The sequence below is a fragment of the Rhinopithecus bieti genome, unplaced genomic scaffold, assembly GCF_001698545.2.
Source record: "Rhinopithecus bieti isolate Rb0 unplaced genomic scaffold, ASM169854v2 scaffold_29928, whole genome shotgun sequence".
Taxonomy (NCBI): domain Eukaryota; kingdom Metazoa; phylum Chordata; class Mammalia; order Primates; family Cercopithecidae; genus Rhinopithecus; species Rhinopithecus bieti.
In genome coordinates, this window is record NW_016814053.1 from 3637491 (window position 1) to 3655542 (window position 18052).

General features: G+C 36.5%; 2 protein-coding genes across 6 annotated transcripts in view; one reads left to right on the forward strand and one right to left on the reverse strand.

Annotated features, from left to right (window-relative positions):
- Positions 1-308: 308 nt before the first annotated feature.
- RTRAF (RNA transcription, translation and transport factor) lies at positions 309-15530 on the forward strand. The gene is given in 8 exon segments (XM_017849486.1): positions 309-474; positions 2114-2238; positions 4364-4467; positions 9140-9225; positions 10340-10428; positions 12450-12518; positions 15035-15083; positions 15197-15530. Coding segments are annotated over 8 exon segments (738 nt in total). The 5' UTR covers positions 309-413; the 3' UTR covers positions 15352-15530.
- Positions 15531-15623: 93 nt separating this feature from the next.
- The window catches only part of NID2 (nidogen 2), a 63836-nt gene continuing 61407 nt past the window's right edge, over positions 15624-18052 (reverse strand). For 4 of the 5 annotated variants that reach the window (XM_017849482.1, XM_017849481.1, XM_017849480.1 and 1 more), the window contains 3 exons: positions 17364-17487; positions 16550-16662; positions 15630-16305 (listed from right to left, as the gene is read on the reverse strand). In XM_017849482.1, coding sequence (XP_017704971.1) covers positions 16295-16305; positions 16550-16662; positions 17364-17487 — 248 coding nt within the window. In that variant the 3' untranslated portion in view covers positions 15630-16294. Of the gene's footprint in view, positions 16306-16549; positions 16663-17363; positions 17488-18052 lie in introns of all 5 variants that reach the window. The other variant, XM_017849483.1, reaches the window with a different exon arrangement.

Consider the following 18052-nt stretch of genomic DNA (forward strand, 5'->3'; position numbering starts at 1 on the left):
TAAATGAATGAATGCACTCAAAACACTAAACAGTAATTCTGTAATCCAACGGGAGGTACAGCGAATACTAAAAGCCCACATATACTATTCTCTGCATGCTATAGCAAGAAAGAAAGGAAAGTGGCTTCCCAGTGGTTTTCTGCCTAGTGTACAACCAGGAAGCTGACAATAAAGTTTATTTGAGCGTCGACGTGCGCCGACGTGGCCCCGCCTCCCCAGTCAGAGCCTCGATTGGTGGGCATTTGCCGACGGCCACCGCTTTTAAGCTACGATTGGCGGAGGCCGCCGTCATTTCGGTGCGTCCAAGCGTCAGCCCGCCCCCTCGCCGCGTCGCCGGTGCCTGCGCCGCCCGCTCCACCTCGCTGCTTCTCTCCCGGCCGAGGCCCGGGGGACCAGAGCGAGAAGCGGGGACCATGTTCCGACGTAAGTTGACGGCTCTCGACTACCACAACCCCGCCGGCTTCAACTGCAAAGGTGAGACGACGGCCTCGGGCCGGCCGGGTGTCCCTGACCTGGGCGGCGGTCCCAGCCTCAGTGCCCCCACCCCACCTCCCCGTCGGGACCCTTGGCGGCCTGGTTTCCGCCGCCGGCCTCCGGGCGCCTCTCCTCTGGGTCGCCACGCACTTCGGCTCTTCGCCGCCCCTTCCCGGCTTCAAAGCCCTCTCACCTACTCCTGTCTCGGCATGTTACTTTCTGCACTTGCCTAACTCCAAACACCATGTAACTAGCTTCTCAGCATATAAAGGGAAGAGCATTCGTCTTTCTCACTCACTATTCAATTCCATGGTTCCCTGGGTAATTAGGCGATACCTTGAGCACCTGCTAATTATGGGCCAGCGCGGTGCTGGATGCTGAGGAAGGTGCTAACTTGAAGACTAGCTCACTGCCTGCCAGGAGCTAAAGGGTCAAGGGGTGCGAGGGGTGGAAGCAGTCAGAACCCACTGAGCAGTTTGAGACAGTACACAATGAAGTCAGGACCGATCACAGTGGGAGGGTAAGCGCGTGTAGTAACGGGCTAGTTGTGTTGTGTGGTCTTGCAAAAAAAGTTAATAGCAGATGAATGGGAAGGTTGAATTGTAAATACAAAGGTATTTGGGATTTTACAGCATTAGAATTTTAAAAAGTAATAACGTTGCTACTCACTGTAACAAAACTACTGCCCACCACTACTCATTTCTCCTTTGTATAGTTCTGGCCTGTGATAGACTGGTAAGTTTGAAAGTGATCAAGTATAACTTGTGATACTCAGACCATTGTATAATTCTCAAGACCTTATAATGGAAGCTTGAATTTGACTCACAAGTTGAAAATAATTTCTAATCAGGATGTAAGTGTTCTGTTGGTTGATCTCTTGTACAAGCGTATCCAATTATAATCTGTTGTTTTTCTACTTTAACAAAGTAACGGTGAAAATAGAGCCTTGTTCTGGATTGGAATCTTTGAGTCTCAATGTTCTTTGCTGTAAAATGGGATATTACTTACCTCAAAAGAGGTATGGGGAAGATTAAACAAAACAATGTATGCATTTAAGTGCAGTTAACATTACATGACAACAGTAGTCACAGGTTTTTGTCATTTAATTTCTTTTACTTATTATTTTGTTATTTATTTTACTTTATTACTTTGCTATAAATTTAACCTTGCCCTCTCTCTCCTTTCCGTCTGCAAAGGAACTGGAATATTAATATCTAACACTTAAATAGCAAAACTATGTGCCAGGCACTGCTTTTATCCATATTTATTTTATTTAAGAAACTTCTTAAATAAAACAACTTCTTTTAATCTTCATGATTCTATGAGGTAAGTTCTGTTAGCACCCTCATTTTGTAGCTGAAGAATCTGAGGCACAGAACATGTGGGTGATTATCCCAAGTTCACACAGCCAGTAAGTATCTGGACCCAGAATTTGAATTCAGGCCAGGATTTGAACAGATCGTTGTTAATCTGTACTTTCAACTCCAGAATCTGTACTTTCAACTCCCTCTTTTGGTTCAATTAATTTAGTATTTTGAGGTTAAGAAAATTCCACAAGAACATGTATCTGAACATATACCTGAGAAGGAGGTATTTTATATAGTGCTTCTAGTTATTTATGTGATGTTTTTTATTGCAGATGAAACAGAATTTAGAAACTTCATTGTTTGGCTTGAAGACCAGAAAATCAGACACTACAAGATTGAAGACAGAGGTAATTTAAGAAACATCCACAGCAGTGACTGGCCCAAGTTCTTTGAAAAGGTAATGAATTAGGAAGTAAAGTAAAAGTACAGAGACCTTGTCTGAAAATCATATGAAGATGAGTGTAAAATTACTTTCTTCTTTTAAGATAAAAGTGATAATGATCAGTATTAGGAAAGCTGGATTTCAGGGATTTCGCTCTTTTGTTAGATGCATCTTTTGCTTTTAGAGCAAATCATTTTATGTCTTCCTGCCAGGCTTTCAGTATTAGATAGAAATAGTTTTCTCTAGAAACATGAAGTTTCTTAAATAAATAATGATGTAAATATTTCACTTTCTCTTTATGGCCCAAATCAGAATTTTTTCAAACTGAAAATGTAGCAATAATACAGTGCTATTTCTTATATTAAAAGAAGACATTGGCCAGGTGTGGTGGCTAACACCTATAATTCCAGGACTTTGGGAGGCTGAGGTGGCAGATCATTGGAGCCCAGGAGTTCTGACACCAGCCTGGGCAAGCTGACGAAACCCTGTCTCTACAGGAAAATAGAAAGTTAACTGGGTGTGCTGGCACACACTTGTAGTGTTAGCTAATTGGGAGGCTGAGGCGCTCCACCACTGTGCTCCAGCCTGGGTGACAGAGTGACACCTTGTCTCAAAAAAAGATATTATTGACATGCTTGAAGACTAAGACTGTCATGTTTGTGCTTATATTTAATGTAAACAGATATCCCTTGTTGTATACTAGAGAAATAGTCCTTAAAAGATCTCTGGTATATCATATTTTTGTTCCTCAAATCATTTTCCCATTGATTTCGTTTTAGTAACACTTTTGATAAAAAAGAATTCTCAGAATAAAATCCGTTTACAGTGTCATTACTTCCATTAAACATTTTATCAGTTATATTTGATGAGTGAGATATTTTCTTGAAAAGGCTGTCTTTCATTTGCTAGAGCAGTGTGATTAGGTACTTTCTCCGTGGAATCAGTGATTTTATAAATTAGGGATTGTATAAATTACATCAGTGTTATTAACCTTTCCGTGTCTCAATTTTCTCACCAATAAGTGAGGGTAACAATGGTACCTATTTCACAAGTGTGGCTTTGTTTTTAATGAGTAACTGTTCACAGAAGTCCCTGGCACATAGCAAGTGTCATAAGCTTATTACTACCAAGCCTCTATACTGCTACTATTAATACTACTGTATTCCTTTGCTCTTAGGAAATATTTTTAAAATTTTCAGTGGAGTTATTAAAACTTTGAAATATATTTTTAGGATTTTATGTTTGTTTATATTACATTTTATGGTCTATTCATGTGTACAAGACAATACAGAATTCTACATGTAGAAAGGTATTTAGAGAATATAAAAAATTTTCTAGGCTGGGCATGGTGGCTCATGCCTATAATCCCAGCAGTTTGGGAAGCCAAGACGGGTGGATCACCTGAGGTCAGAAGTTCAAGACCAGCCTGGCCAACATGGCGAAACCTCGTCTCTACTAAAAACACAAAATTACCCAGGCATGGTAGTGCATGTGTGTAATCCCAGCTGCTCAGGAGGCTGAGCCAGGAGAATCATTTGAACCCGGGAGGCAGAGGTTGCAGTGAGCCAAGATTGTGCCATTGCAATGTTATATTACATATAATTAATGTTGCATATAATACTATTATATGTAACATTTATTTGAATATATAGCTTCTGACATTTATTTAAATTACTTGGTTACACCCTACATGTATGTTACATGGCTACTCTTTTCAGTGGCATTTCCATAATATGAAAGTTAAGATTTAGATAATGATTTATTGCATATCCTTTTAAAAGTTATCCTTTTTAGTTAATTGCTGTATGTATATTGAGACTAGGAATCAGAAAGCTTTGATTCTAGTCCCAGGTATAAGTTCTGTAACCCTTGGCAAGTGTCAGTCTCTAGGCCTCAGCTTTCTCATCTATAAAATGAGGAAGTTCTCGTATTCTTTTTTTTTTTCTTTTTAAGATGGTACACTTAAATGTTCCCTTCTGTTGGGTTATATAATTGCATCAAAAGTGTAGTAATATATAAATGTTATTTAAAAATTGTTAGGGATCCAAACTAAAGGTCTCTTTCAACTCTCCTGTTCTTTTTCCTATGACTTTATGGTAATAATGAAACTGGTGATTTTTTTTTTTCTTCTCCCTCACAGTATCTCAGAGATGTTAACTGTCCTTTCAAGATTCAAGATCGACAAGAAGCTATTGACTGGCTTCTTGGTTTAGCTGTTAGACTTGAATATGGAGATAATGGTACGTTTTGTGGGGAATGTGCCTTTTAAAAAGAGAGGAAAGATGGGAAAGGGAGTGTGAAAATGTAGCAGTTCCCTGCTAAGTAAGGGAACTTAGCAGTTTGTTTTGTCTAATACTATTTTACCTTTGGTTCTTTCTTGTCACAAGTTAAAAGCACTTTTATTGTCTTTTATTGGTGTTTATATATTTCTTTTAGAATCTGGAAATGGTGCCCTCTGGAGAAGGCTAATTGTCTTCTCACAGAGTAACACTACTTTGATAATATGGTCTGCACCTTAGCCTTTCAAATTAAATTGTTGTTAGTGTCCCAGAATTGATGGGACTTTGAAGCGTTATTGCAGCAGGTAATTTCTCAAAAGACTGAAACATGTCTAATGCCAATATACATTAATACTCTATAGGCCAGAATATGTTACTTATGTTTACTGTCTTACCACAGATACTTCTATGGTTGGAAGCTTCTGAATATTAGTACCTGTAGTAAAAACAATTTTTCTTTACACTTATCTTTTCTCTTATTAGACCATTTCATTTTGAAAGGCCTGCCAGCATCTGAATGCAAGATTTGATTATCTTATCTGCATCCTCTGCATTTTGTGTTTTTCGGTTAGTTACAGTCCTCTTAATTATTTACTTTGGAAGCCTTTTTATATCTTGGCTTATCCCTTTCCCCTCATCCCGCCTACACTGACCTTTTCTTATGTTTGTTGTATCTTCATTTCCATTGGCATAATCCTAATTCTGGCTCTTGTCACTTTCTGCCGGGAGTATTGTAATATTTCCCATTAGTGTCACCTTCTGTTCTTAACTGCATGGCCAACCAAGCTAACTTTCTGAAACGTAAATCTATTTTAGGATGCCACTTGCTCCTTGTTTCCAAAGAACAGTTCTAGTTACTTATTCATATTAATAAACATCATACATATTCATAAACACTAATTTCCCATTTTCTATAAAAAGAATTTTAAGCTCCTTAGCCTGGTAGTTATTGATGACTGATATCCAGCCAGTATTCACATCTTGATATCGCAGCTAAATTAGAATAGTGTTTCCTGTTTATATCCCTTTTCCCCTTCCGTTTCTTTGTTCAAACTTATCACCTGGCTAATATACCATTTCATTCTGTCTCTACACATCTAAATCCTACCCATCTTTTTAAGATCCGTCTCATATGCTGTCGTATGTCTTAGCAGCAGTATAATTTCCCACTGAACTTCCATAGCTTTTAACTCTATACCTTTTAAGTCATTAACCACTTTCCATTTTGCTTCTATGTCTTATTCGTCCCAGTAATTTGTAAGCTGATAATCAGCTTTGATTCCTACATGGTACCTCTGTTAGCTTCCAATTGATGCTGTAACAAATTACTACAAATTCAGTGATTGAAAACACAATTTATTATTTTAGAATGAGAAGGCTAACATTAGTCCCACTTGGTTCATGTCAAGTTGTCAGCAAGGTGCGTTCCTTTTGGAGGCTCTTGGGGGAATCTGTTTCTTTGCTTTTTTACCTTCTAGAGGCTGCCTGAATTCCTTGACTCTGACCTCTTCTTCCATCTTCAAGTCTAGCAGCATAGCATTTTCCAGTCTCTGTTTGACTCTGCTTCCATTTTCATAACTTTGTCTCTGACTCTGATCCTCCTGAACCTACCTGGATAATCCAGGATAATCCCCCATCTCAAGATTCTTAATTTTATCATATTTGCAAATCTTGCCATGTAAGATAACACATACACAGGTTCCGGATAGGGACATGGACATCTTGGGGGGTACAGGTCAATATTGTGTCTGTCACAGTACCTGACATAGTTTCTTGCACACAACAAGTGCTTATCAATTTCAGTAACTGTGTGGCAAATGTAATATATGTGAATGTTTACATACACTGATTTGGAGCGTCAGCCAGTTTTTTGCTGGTGCCTCATACTTAAATTTCAGAAGCCTTATGGCAAAAATCTTAAGGAAAGCTCAATTTGAGACTTCATTTACTTTTCCATTTAGTTTTTAAAAAAAAAAAACTTGTTTTTCTTATTTTGGGAAGTACATGTATTCATAAGCCTTGTGGCTTTAGTGTAGTATATATTTTAGGGCCTTTAACAAGGTCCTTTTATCTACCCTGCTCTGGATTGGTAGGAACTGTATATGAGCCAAATTGTAGCTTATCAAAAGTGTTTCTCAGTTATTCCCAAATTCTTACATCTCAGATTATGTTTTATTCTATGTGTTCCATTTTTATAACCTGTTACCCTTCAATGGTAGATGCATATGGTCATACATACCTACAGTTGACTTAAGTACATGTATTTCTCAGTAATAGCATGTTCTTTTAGTGAATAAAAGAAGCTTGTGTGTGAAATGTAGATTTTCAATATTGAAAAGGAAGTCAACATATAGTTGAAGGTGAATGGTATCAAAAGTGTATTAAAAGTCTAAGCTAGAAAACAAGTTTCATTTATTAAAATTCAGAATTACAAAAACAGACTTGAAAATTGGTCAAATAATACTGTCTCCAATCAGTAGGAGGCGCTGATGTTCTTTTGTGGTTTTACATTGCTATGTTGCCTCCTTGACTTTCAAGTTACTTATTTTAAAATTTGCTGAAACCATTGTGAGTTTTTATTGTTTGTGCTCTACTACTTTTTGGAGCCTTCTGGTAGCTTGTCAACATGATTAATAACTGAAATTTTTTAAATATATAATTTCAGATGCATAGAAAAATTACAAAATAGTACAAAGATTTTCATACACCTCAAGTCTACAAATGTAACATTTTACCTCATTTGCTTCATCTTTCCGTCTACATAGAGACACACACATCATTTTTTTCTAAACCATTTGATAGTAAGTTGTAGATGATTCCTTTTTACTCTTAAACACTTTAAAACACATTTCCTAAAAACAACTTTGTCTTACATAACCACAGTACAGTGATCAAAATCAGGAAGCTATCTTTGATATACTACTATTATTTATTCACGTTTTACCAAACCCCCACTTCTCTCAACAGAAAAAAACAACCCAGAACAATCCTGGATTATGCACTGCATTTAGTTTTTACATCTCTCTTAGTATATTAAAATGTGGAACAGTTCCTGTCTTTATTTGTGCTTCATGATCCTGACATTTATTTTGTAGAGTGTCCCTCAGTTTGGATTTATATAATGTTTCCTCATTAGATCTGGGGTTTATACTTTTGTTAGGAATAATACAGAAGTGATGTGTTCTTTTTAGTACATCATATTAGGAGATACGTGGTAGTGATATGTGCCTTTACTAGTTATGTTACTTTGATCACTGGGTTACGGTTTCTCCAGTGTAAAGTTACTGTTTTCCTCTTTGTAATAAATATATCTTGTGGGGAGGTACTTTGAGACTATATCAATTATGTTTTTGCTCCTCAAATTTCCCCCACTAGTTTTAGCAACCATATGATGATTCTTGCCTGCATCATTTATTATGTTGATCATCGACAAAGAGGTGTTTTTCTAATTTCATCATTTTTTCTACATTTATTTGTTGGCTTTCTCCTGTAAGTTTTCCCATCTCTAATTTACTTGTTTGTTTAAATCAGTGTAGATACATAGATTCTTATTTTACTCAATGGATTATAATCCTTTCTGTCATCATGTACTTTGCTGTTTATACTGTTCCAGATTTGGCCAGTGGAAGCCTTTTTAACTCTCACTTAAATTTTATGCTTTTATTTTTTCCTCATTTCATTAACAGATCACATAAGCACTCTATGGCCTAAGATGCCATTTTGAACATTAAGTTTAGTGAATTATTAATAAGTGTCATTTTTGAATTCCTTTTAAAGTATTTTTCAAATGAAAATAATAAAATCTACCTTTGGAATTCTGAATATCAAGTTTCCATGAAATAAGTTGGAGGTTTGTATATGATGGTGTATTTGATGTATTTGTTTTGGAAAGCAAGGTTTTGGATTTTATATACAGCATTCAAAAGAAGATGGGGGGAAGCGTACTTTTTAATGAGTTTGTATTTAATCTTACATAACCTATACTTAACCCTTCTCCCATTCTTCTACCCCAGATTTCAGAGGAAGCTGTAAAAGCAGATTTTACTTCCTAAAATTTACATGTTTGAAATGATTGCCTTTAGGAATGTTAATGAAAAGATATTTGTGTCACATAGTCCAGTAATTGCTTTAGCTTAATCACAAAGATAGTTACATTGTCTTTTTATATTTTCTGTAGCAAAATTAAGTTTGATTGAATGAGTTGTCTTATACTTATACAGGTTAAGCATCCCTAATCTGAAAATCTGAAATCCTAAATGCTCCAAAATCCAAAACTTTTTGAGCACGGACATGAGGACACAAGTAGAAAGTTCCACACATAAGCACTTAACACAAATTTTGTTTCATGCACAAAATTATTAAAAATATTGTATGAAATTACCTTCAGGCTATGTGTATAGGTTGCACATTGAACATAAAAATGAATTTTGTGTTTAGACTTCGGTCCTATCCCCAAGATAACTCATTTTATGTATGCAGATAATCCAGAGTCTGAAAAAATTAAAAATTGGAAATTGGCATTTCCAATAAGGGATACTCAACCTGTAATCAGTTTGGTTCAGTTAAATTTGGTAAATAGCAGTAGTCATTTTACCTTGAGTTGCAGTTCTACAAGTTATATTTTGCCTATTTTATAGCTGAAAATACAAGGATTTAGTACCTGATAATTCAAAAACTGCTGACAATGCAACTAAAAATGCAGAACCATTGATCAATTTGGATGGTGAGTATATAAATGCACAACATTGAACATCAACATTTTTGGTTTCTTAAATGTTTTTTACTTTGAAGAATGAAGTCCAGGTTTACCTGGGTTTAGTAAATTAAGAAGGATCCATGCAGACAGCATTTATGTTGACATTTTATTCTCTATAATGTTTTTATAACGTGCTTTCTCCTTCCCCTTGCATTTGAATATCTGAATGTTAATTTGATTTGCTTCTAGTAATTTGGAGTTTTGATTTGTATAATCATGGGGGTCATTGTTTGCCTTTTTGAATGTATAAATTTCTTTTAATCCAATAACTATGAGACAAGTGGTAAAATTTTCCATTATTTTAAGTCCCGAATGTCTTTTAGTAATTTCCCTTTTTAAAAGTATGAAGAATCTAATTACCTAAATTATGATATGTAAAATATTCATTCACTGCCTTATTCATTGTGACCTATAATTTAAGAGTTAACCCTTTCGAATGAGTGAGCCTCTTGGACACTCCAGAGCCGCTGCTTAGAGAGAAGGTTTTGGGAAAACTATCCATTGAGGGGATCTATGTACTAAAATTAATGGCCTTGGGAAGAAATGTTAATTAAAAGTGCTGCATAATTTAGCCTTGCAGAAAAAGTTACAGGACAAATACAATGTGAGTTAAATTAGTTATTTATTGGATTATTCAGTTTGGCTGATGAAATACAGATACTCCTTGACTTAGGATGAGATCATGTCCCAAAGTCGAAAATACCGTAAGTCAAAAGTGCATTTAATACCCCAAAAGACCCAATGTAAAGTTGAAAAACTCTAGCTGGAACCACTGTAAGTTCAGATTTTCCTCATCTTGCTCTAGGGTTACATCCCACTGAACTTGTTGTAAGGTCAAAAAATTACAAGTCTAACCATCCTAAGTTGGGGACCGTCTCATATAGTAATAGGAAAACCATTTTATCCTACCAATTTAATTGTTGATAGTCTACAGGGCTTTGTTTTCTTCTCTTGTGAGTAGCAGTTTTAAAAACTAAGAGATTTGTTGTTACCAAAAGTTAAAACTGTTTTTGTATGTTCACAAATATGTCTTATACGTTTGCAGAGTTGTAAGTTTTTGTTTGTTTTTAATCTTTTATAGTAAATAATCCTGATTTTAAGGCTGGTGTGATGGCTTTGGCTAACCTGCTTCAGATTCAGCGTCATGATGATTACCTGGTGATGCTTAAGGTCAGCTTCATGTTCTTGATTCTTGACAGAAACTGTGCACATAGAAAAATGTATTTTCTAAATATTAACTGTTGATATTAAAATTATGGATGAATGACTAAAATACACAGAAGAATATGAGACATAAAGCAGATTTCATGGTTTTATCTGATTTGGATTGTCTGTTTTCTGCCTGCACTATGCTAAATCCTTTGCAAAGATGTTCTCATTCAATCCTGCCAACAATCCTAGAGACAGCTGCTAATACCTTTTTAAAAATGTATATCGTATGAAGAAACTGAGACTCAATGAGGATAATGTCTAAGATGACACAAAAAATGACAGAGCCAGGATTTTAAGCACTGTAACCCTGTGGTCCATTGTTTTTCCCACATTATCCTACTTCTGTTTAGTTAGTCTTTGTAATGATTCATGGTCCGCATTTGTTAAGATGATAGAAAATGCCAAATGAGTAATGGTGAATTTGGTCAAAAATATATAACCCCAAAATCTCTTTGAGAAATGAATCTTTCTGTCCCCAGTGCTAGATAAGGCCACTCAGTTCATAACTATACTTCAGGGATCTCAGTAATCTGAAAGAGGTCTCTTGTTTCTGAGAGAAATCATGAACTTCAAAAGATTTATTCCTAGTAATCGTGAAAGTGCAGTGGTGTGGATCAGGGGAGTGGTACTTAAGATACCAGACTTGGAAATTATTTTAGAAATTATTACTGATTTTACAAGAGATTAAAAGCTTTTAACTAGACCTTGTGCAAGTAAACTACTTTGTGATAAGTTGAATAATTACATTTCACTCTACCCAAGAGATTAAGCCATAACTTACCATGCTTTTTAGATTTTTATGTATTAAATGTCAGTTTTAACAAGACTATTGTATTCATAAGTTATTAAAATTTCTATACTGAATCTGAATGTTAACTTGGATTTTCTCAATCCAGATTGCATGCCAAAAGACAAAAATGTTTTTAGTGAAATTTAGCTATTTCAAAGGCTTGTTCTTTATTCTGACAATTATGTAAATTACCTTGGAACTGTTCTATAGTGATCATGTCAGTTTTAATCATAAAGTGAAAAGAGAGTCAGACAATGCATAGCTTATTTGGGATGCTTTTGTTAGACTTCAAAACCCAAGGGGATAAAGTATAAATCAACTACAATAAAATGCTATAAAATTCTAGTCCTAGCTGCACATTTGTCCCTTTTGAGTTATTTTAAGAGGCACTGAAACAGTAATATAATATGGAAAACATCTTAGTACGTTTGCCAAGTACAAGAATCAGTATATTAACTGGCCCCAGACTATTTAATAATGTCTGCAATCACTGTTAAACATTGTTTGAATTCTCTTTTTCAAAGATAACATTTGGTTTTTTATTTAAAAATTATAGTTTAAGTTTTCACACTTATTTTTGAGTTGTAATTGTCATCTCCCTACTTAAAATTCCATTTTTTTAAAATTTGATTTTTAAGTGTGTATGGATGCTTGCATGCATGCCTACCATAATGAAGTGCCTTGGTGATGAAAACCACCAATGGTGTCCTTTGAAAGGTATGAAAATATTTTACTAGAGTGAAGTGATAAAAGCAAAGTGTAAGACAGTATGTATGATTTGCTACCCTTCGTGCCAAAAATGTGTATTCGTGCTAAGCATGCTTGTCATTTCACACTTTTAGCGAGGGTAAGGAATCTGTAGGGTATCGCAAGGCTCAGGGGTAGGAAGGAGACCTACTTTTTACCATGTATCTTGCTGTATTTAAAGTTGTTTTTTACCGGGCACATGAATTACCTATTCAAAAAATGGTTTTAATTGTTGCAGGCACCACTCAACATTATTAAAATACTAGAAGTGTCAAAGGTTACATTATATTAGTGGTTGATATTTTTAATTTATTGGAGAGTTTATTAATGAACTTAGGTAATTCTAACTTCATCAAACTTAGCATCCTTTTTCTCTGGGCTCATAGAAGTAAAGGATGACAGGCATACAGCCTATAAAAGTAAAATATTTTGGGTTTCTTAGGCAATACGAATTTTGGTTCAGGAGCGCCTGACACAGGATGCAGTTGCTAAGGCAAATCAAACAAAAGAGGTATGTTTCTATAAATCCTAAATAAGTTGTTAATGAACATTTCTTCTGGTATTGCCATGATTTAAACTTTGCATGTATCTGTTTAAGATATCCATTCTACATTGGAACAACTTAAAGGATAGCTTACTTCATTGCTTCCTAAAGCAAATTGAATGTATTCAGTGGCTAGGGGGTCATTTCTGAGTGAAAAAGCAAACTTCATGTTCCAAAGGATTTACCTTTATGAAACTTACTGGATTATTTTGACTCATGCTGGAGAAGAAGGAACACACCTCACTACAAATTACTTTTCTTTTTCCATCTAAATTCTATCCTTGCTTTTATTTCTTCAGAGTAAATTCTTTTTTTTTTTTTTTCTGAGACGGGGTCTCGCTCTGTCACCCAGGCTGGAGTGCAGTGGCCAGATCTCAGCTCACTGCAAGCTCCGCCTCCCGGGTTTACGCCATTCTCCTGCCTCGGCCTCCCGAGTAGCTGGGACTACAGGTGCCCGCCACCTCGCCTGGCTAGTTTTTTGTATTTTTTAGTAGAGATGGGGTTTCACCGTGTTATCCAGGGCGGTCTCGATCTCCTGACCTCGTGATCCGCCCATCTCAGCCTCCCAAAGTGCTGGGATTACAGGCTTCAGCCATCGTGCCCGGCCCAGAGTAAATTCTTGTTTTATTCAATTTCCTGGCATAAAACATGAGAAAGTAATTTGGCTAAGGTCACCTAGTTGGTAAGTGATCAGGCAGTCTGATTTGAGAGCCTGTGCTCTTATGGTAGGTGGGGAGAAGGGTCCATGTGTGGATGTCTGCATGAGCTTGTCAATCCGCCCAAGTGAAGAGACAGGGGGTTCTGTTGGAGTGTAAGGTTCAAGGTACAGGAGACTGAAATGGTATCTTTCAGTCCTACCTTGTAGGCTGAGAAAGCTGTATCCCATGACTACCTTCCCGTTCAGGAGAAAATATGGAATATTTTTATATCAGAAATCCATATATGCCTAAAGTTTCATTGGCTGTGCAGCGGTAGAGAGACTGTCCTCAGGTCAGCAGCAGCATCTGATAACACCTCCCTCCTGCAGCAATGATCGTAGTTGTAGTGAACGCCTTGGGCACAACTTTGTTGTTTCTCCTCCCTGCACCCCTCCCCCATCTCCCAATGTCTTTTGTCCTCCAGTCCCTTTAGGCAGGCCCAGCAGTGTTAAAAGGTTACTAATGCCAGGGCAGCATCTCTGAAAGACACAGTTTTCTTTTAAAAGTTCTTATTAGCTCGTTATATATGAATCGGGCCACTGGAAGTTGGATTAAAGATCAGCTTATTTCACCACATTATAGAACAGACAGTAAATTGTTCTGGCGTAATAGTCATTCATTCAACAAAACTGTCTGCTTTGGAAGGCAGCGTAAGTAAAGGCTTAGCCAAATCTCTTTGCTCTTGTTTGTAAAGTAAAATTTAGTTTTATTTTTAATGCTCCACATTTTAATTTTGGTGTCATCTCAAGATACCAACCTATAACAATTTAGTGGAGTTCTTATAGTTTAGTGTACTTGTAACCATTTATAACTAGTATTTGAGGCATCTGGTAGTTTTCAGGGGTAGCTTGGTGGCCTGTTGGCAGACAAAGGAAAAAACATGGAGCCTCTGGTACTAGATGAACATATAAAGCCACTCAGTACAATTCTGCTTTTTAATTTTGCTCACTTGTGCTTTCATACCCATTGGTTTCTTCACACTTAATCTGTTAGCTGTTTTAAAGCAGATAGAGCCATTACTAGATAAGGCAAGAACTGAGCAGCTACTAAAGCATTTGAATAGTAACAGGTTGTAACATTGAAAGTATGGGTAGTGTGTGTTTTTCTTGGCAATGATTTTATATAATCAGCAGGAAGTACAGACTGCCTGTCCTCATTTTCGAGATTTGTTTCTGTGAAGTTTGGCACCACAGAATGGCATCATCATAGTCACCATCTTTAGTATGTCCATAGGTGCTGAGTGGTTTAGTTTTTCATTTTCCTAGACTGTTTCAAAGTAACTTTCAAATCAACTCTTGAAAGTTAAATTATACCTAAATCTTGGTAAACACCATGCTGGCTGAAAAAATATATATTTTAGATAGGTTTGTACAATTTGTAAAGACAAATTAATGTGCTCAGAAATGGAATATAAGGTACTATTTTTGCCCTTTATACTGTTGCTTACGGTTACCAAAATAAGACAGTAACAGCCCCGCTCAACTCGCCTTCCACAGCAATAATGACAAGGCACTGCTGCAATAAGGATATATTGCTTTGTATGCCTGGTCTAAAGGACTGGATGAGCTATAGAGCTTCCTGGTACATTTAAAGCTAACTTTTATCCCCTAACCGGTTGAAATAGGGAAAACTCACTAATCACAAGGCAAATATAAACAAAATTCTTAGTTCCCTTACCCATGCAGCTAAAAGAGTTAAGACAGCAGAATAGCTAGGTGGTTTTCAGTTTCAGATGAGAAACGGATGCTGTTCTTAACCATAAATACTCTTTTTGTCTTTTTAAAGGGCTTGCCTGTTGCTTTAGACAAACATATTCTTGGCTTTGACACAGGAGGTAAGTTATTTTAAATTCAAACTATATTTTAGAGACTGAATACTTGGGGGGAAGTAAATGGCCTTAAATACAAAAATTATGTATTGAAGCAGTGTTCTTTTCTCATAAAACAGATGCAGTTCTTAATGAAGCTGCTCAAATTCTGCGATTGCTGCACATAGAAGAGCTCAGAGAGCTACAGACAAAAATAAATGAAGCCATAGTAGCTGTTCAGGCAATTATTGCTGATCCAAAGACAGACCACAGACTGGGAAAAGTTGGAAGATGAACACTTTAGGACTTCAGCTTCTCACCTACTTAGTACAATTGGGAACCATACACTTCTGGCATGTTTGGAAATCAAAATGTCACATTCTCGGGGGAGGAAGCCCAGAAAATTGGGTATGTTCTAGAGATTTACCACTATTGCTTTTTTCTTTAATAAAGTTTAGGAAAGTAGAATTTTTATTATGTACTGTATGTTTGCATAAATCACCTTTCTACTTTGTGGTTAAGGGCATATATGCCAACTTTGTCCTAGAGACAATATAGGTCCTTAAGTCATAAGAAAACTTAAAACACTTTATTGGAGTAATCTAGAAAATTTTAGAACTGTTACATCTTTGGTATTTATAAATGTGATACTTTCTGTGGGTACTTCTATAGAGGCACTACAGGATCAGAAAATGCAAACTGAATCATTTTAGCACCTTTTGATATAAATAGAAATGCACTGATGCAGAGGTAAAAAATTTTTAGAACTTTTGTTGGGAAATTATAAATAATTGGTCCTTTCCCATCAGTTCTGCATTGGCTTCTTCAGCTGTCAAGGTTTAGGATTGTATTTTTATATTGATCACATGTGCTTTAATTTGTTGGCCAGAAGGAATCCATAGCAAAAATCACATTTAGAGTCTTAAACTCTTAGTTGAATGAATTTGACCTTTTAAATATTAATGATAAATGTTTACAAGAAGTTGCTTTAAAGCAACAGTTAAAATTCTATTACCTTTTAAACTTGCAATAACAACCTTCATTTTTAAAAATACAGTAGTAAAGATTGAGGTATCAACTTTTCATAAAAGTCTTTTTGCACTAAATAATGTTCATCTTGTATGTTCAGGAACATCTAATGGCCAATTCCTTCTTTACTTTCTTTGCCTTTGCAGTCACTGTTCTTTAGGGTCCAGGTTCTGATTGTAAACTCCAAGTCTTCCTTTACATTACTGTATTTACTTTCTTCCTGTGAGAGAAGAGCGGGGGTGGGAGAGGATAGTGGGTGAGTATATTGTAGCCAAGTTGCAACAGCAAGTCTTTGCATTTTGTGTATAAACTGGGTAGATTTAAGGTAGTAAAGACTGGCCCTCAGGGCAGGAAGAAGGCAATGGTGGCAGTGTCACAGGCAGCAGGGGTAATCAAATACTATATATATATCCCCCTTCTCTACCCTGCTAATTTAAAGGCGCATCCTAAAGCATATTTTTTACCTGTTGGGCAGTAGGGGTAGACTGCAGTTATCCCGTAGAGGTGAGATCGTTGTTCTGGGAGATACTCATCAGTAAACTGGCCACTATGTTTATTTACTGATACAACACCATCCCTGGTAACAGAAAGGAAGAGTGAATTCAGGGAGAGTCATTTACTAGATTAAGAAGTTAGCTACAAAAAAGTGAGTTGCAATAGAGGATAATTTCTGGCAGCCTTCTCTGTCCGAGGGCTGACGCTAAAGCCACACTGAAGTTTGAGGGACCATTGCTCTAAATCCGTTGCTCATCTCTAGCTGCATGTTAGAATCACATGATGAGCTATCAAATCAGATTTGTAGGGCATGGGGTAAAGGGCCTAGACTTTAATGTTCCACAGTTCCTCATTTGAGAGCTAGTCTTAAATAGTATTTTTCGCTCTCAGACAATATGTCCACAGTGTCAGTCAAAAACCAACTTAAGCCCCATATTCAATATAGTTCATGGTATCAAGGGTAGTCTTACTCTCTAAAGAACACATTTAGATTAATATGCTTCCTTTTGAGAGAGTTAATTATCAAATAGCTTTGCTACTTTTTAAGCTATATGTGATCAATACCATTCAATTTCTGGGTGAAGTAAAAGGATGATTTCAAAAACAGGAAAGGATGAAAAGAAACATCCTTGAAGGATCTTATCTGCCAATGAGGAGGTGACAAAACAAAAGCCTCAGAGGTCTTAAATGAGTAAAGTCACATACTGACTTTTTGTAAAACAAGTGGCGTGTCCTCTGGAACAGTTGGCCTTTTCAGGCTTGTCCAGAATGTGTGGGGCTCACCTCCTCCAGTCTGTGTGGTAGAAGTGATCTGCATAGCTTATGATGCTGAAGGGGTACTTGAGGTTGTTGTGAATGACACGCCGTCCAGTTCCATCAGGTAGTGTGCACTCCAGTTTTTTGGTTCCTTTGAAAACAAAGGGGGAAAATGAGGACCTTTTACACCACGGAGTAATAAGTTGCTTTGCCAAAAATGAGTGACAGATTCCTTCTCCAAGAAAACAATGGAAGAACGGGGAAATAATCTATGACTGCAATGGAAGTGCTTAACAACTGTAATATTACCTGTCCTATTACTCGTCTCCAGTTTGTTGGATAGCATTCCAGTTTTTAGTAGAGATTCAAACTTTCAATCCTTTTTTGGAAGACAGGATTGCATTTACTGAAATCTGGTAAGTTTCTACCTAAATAGGGCATTAGACGTAATTATTTTTATAATTTGTGTGATTTCAAGCCTTAGCTTATAAATTATAACACCTGGGTAAATACTTGCCCTTTGTAAGCTATGTGTATAATTATGGAGGCAGCCTTTTAACCAAAGTCCTTAGTATTTTAAAAATATTTTCTAGGTAGGAGGAAAAAAGTGACTAAAATGGTAACATTTCAGTGTAAAGGAATCAGTCTTAAAAATTTTTACAATAACTAAACCAAGAATTTCCAAGTTTCACATTTCTCATGGAGCCCTGATTTAA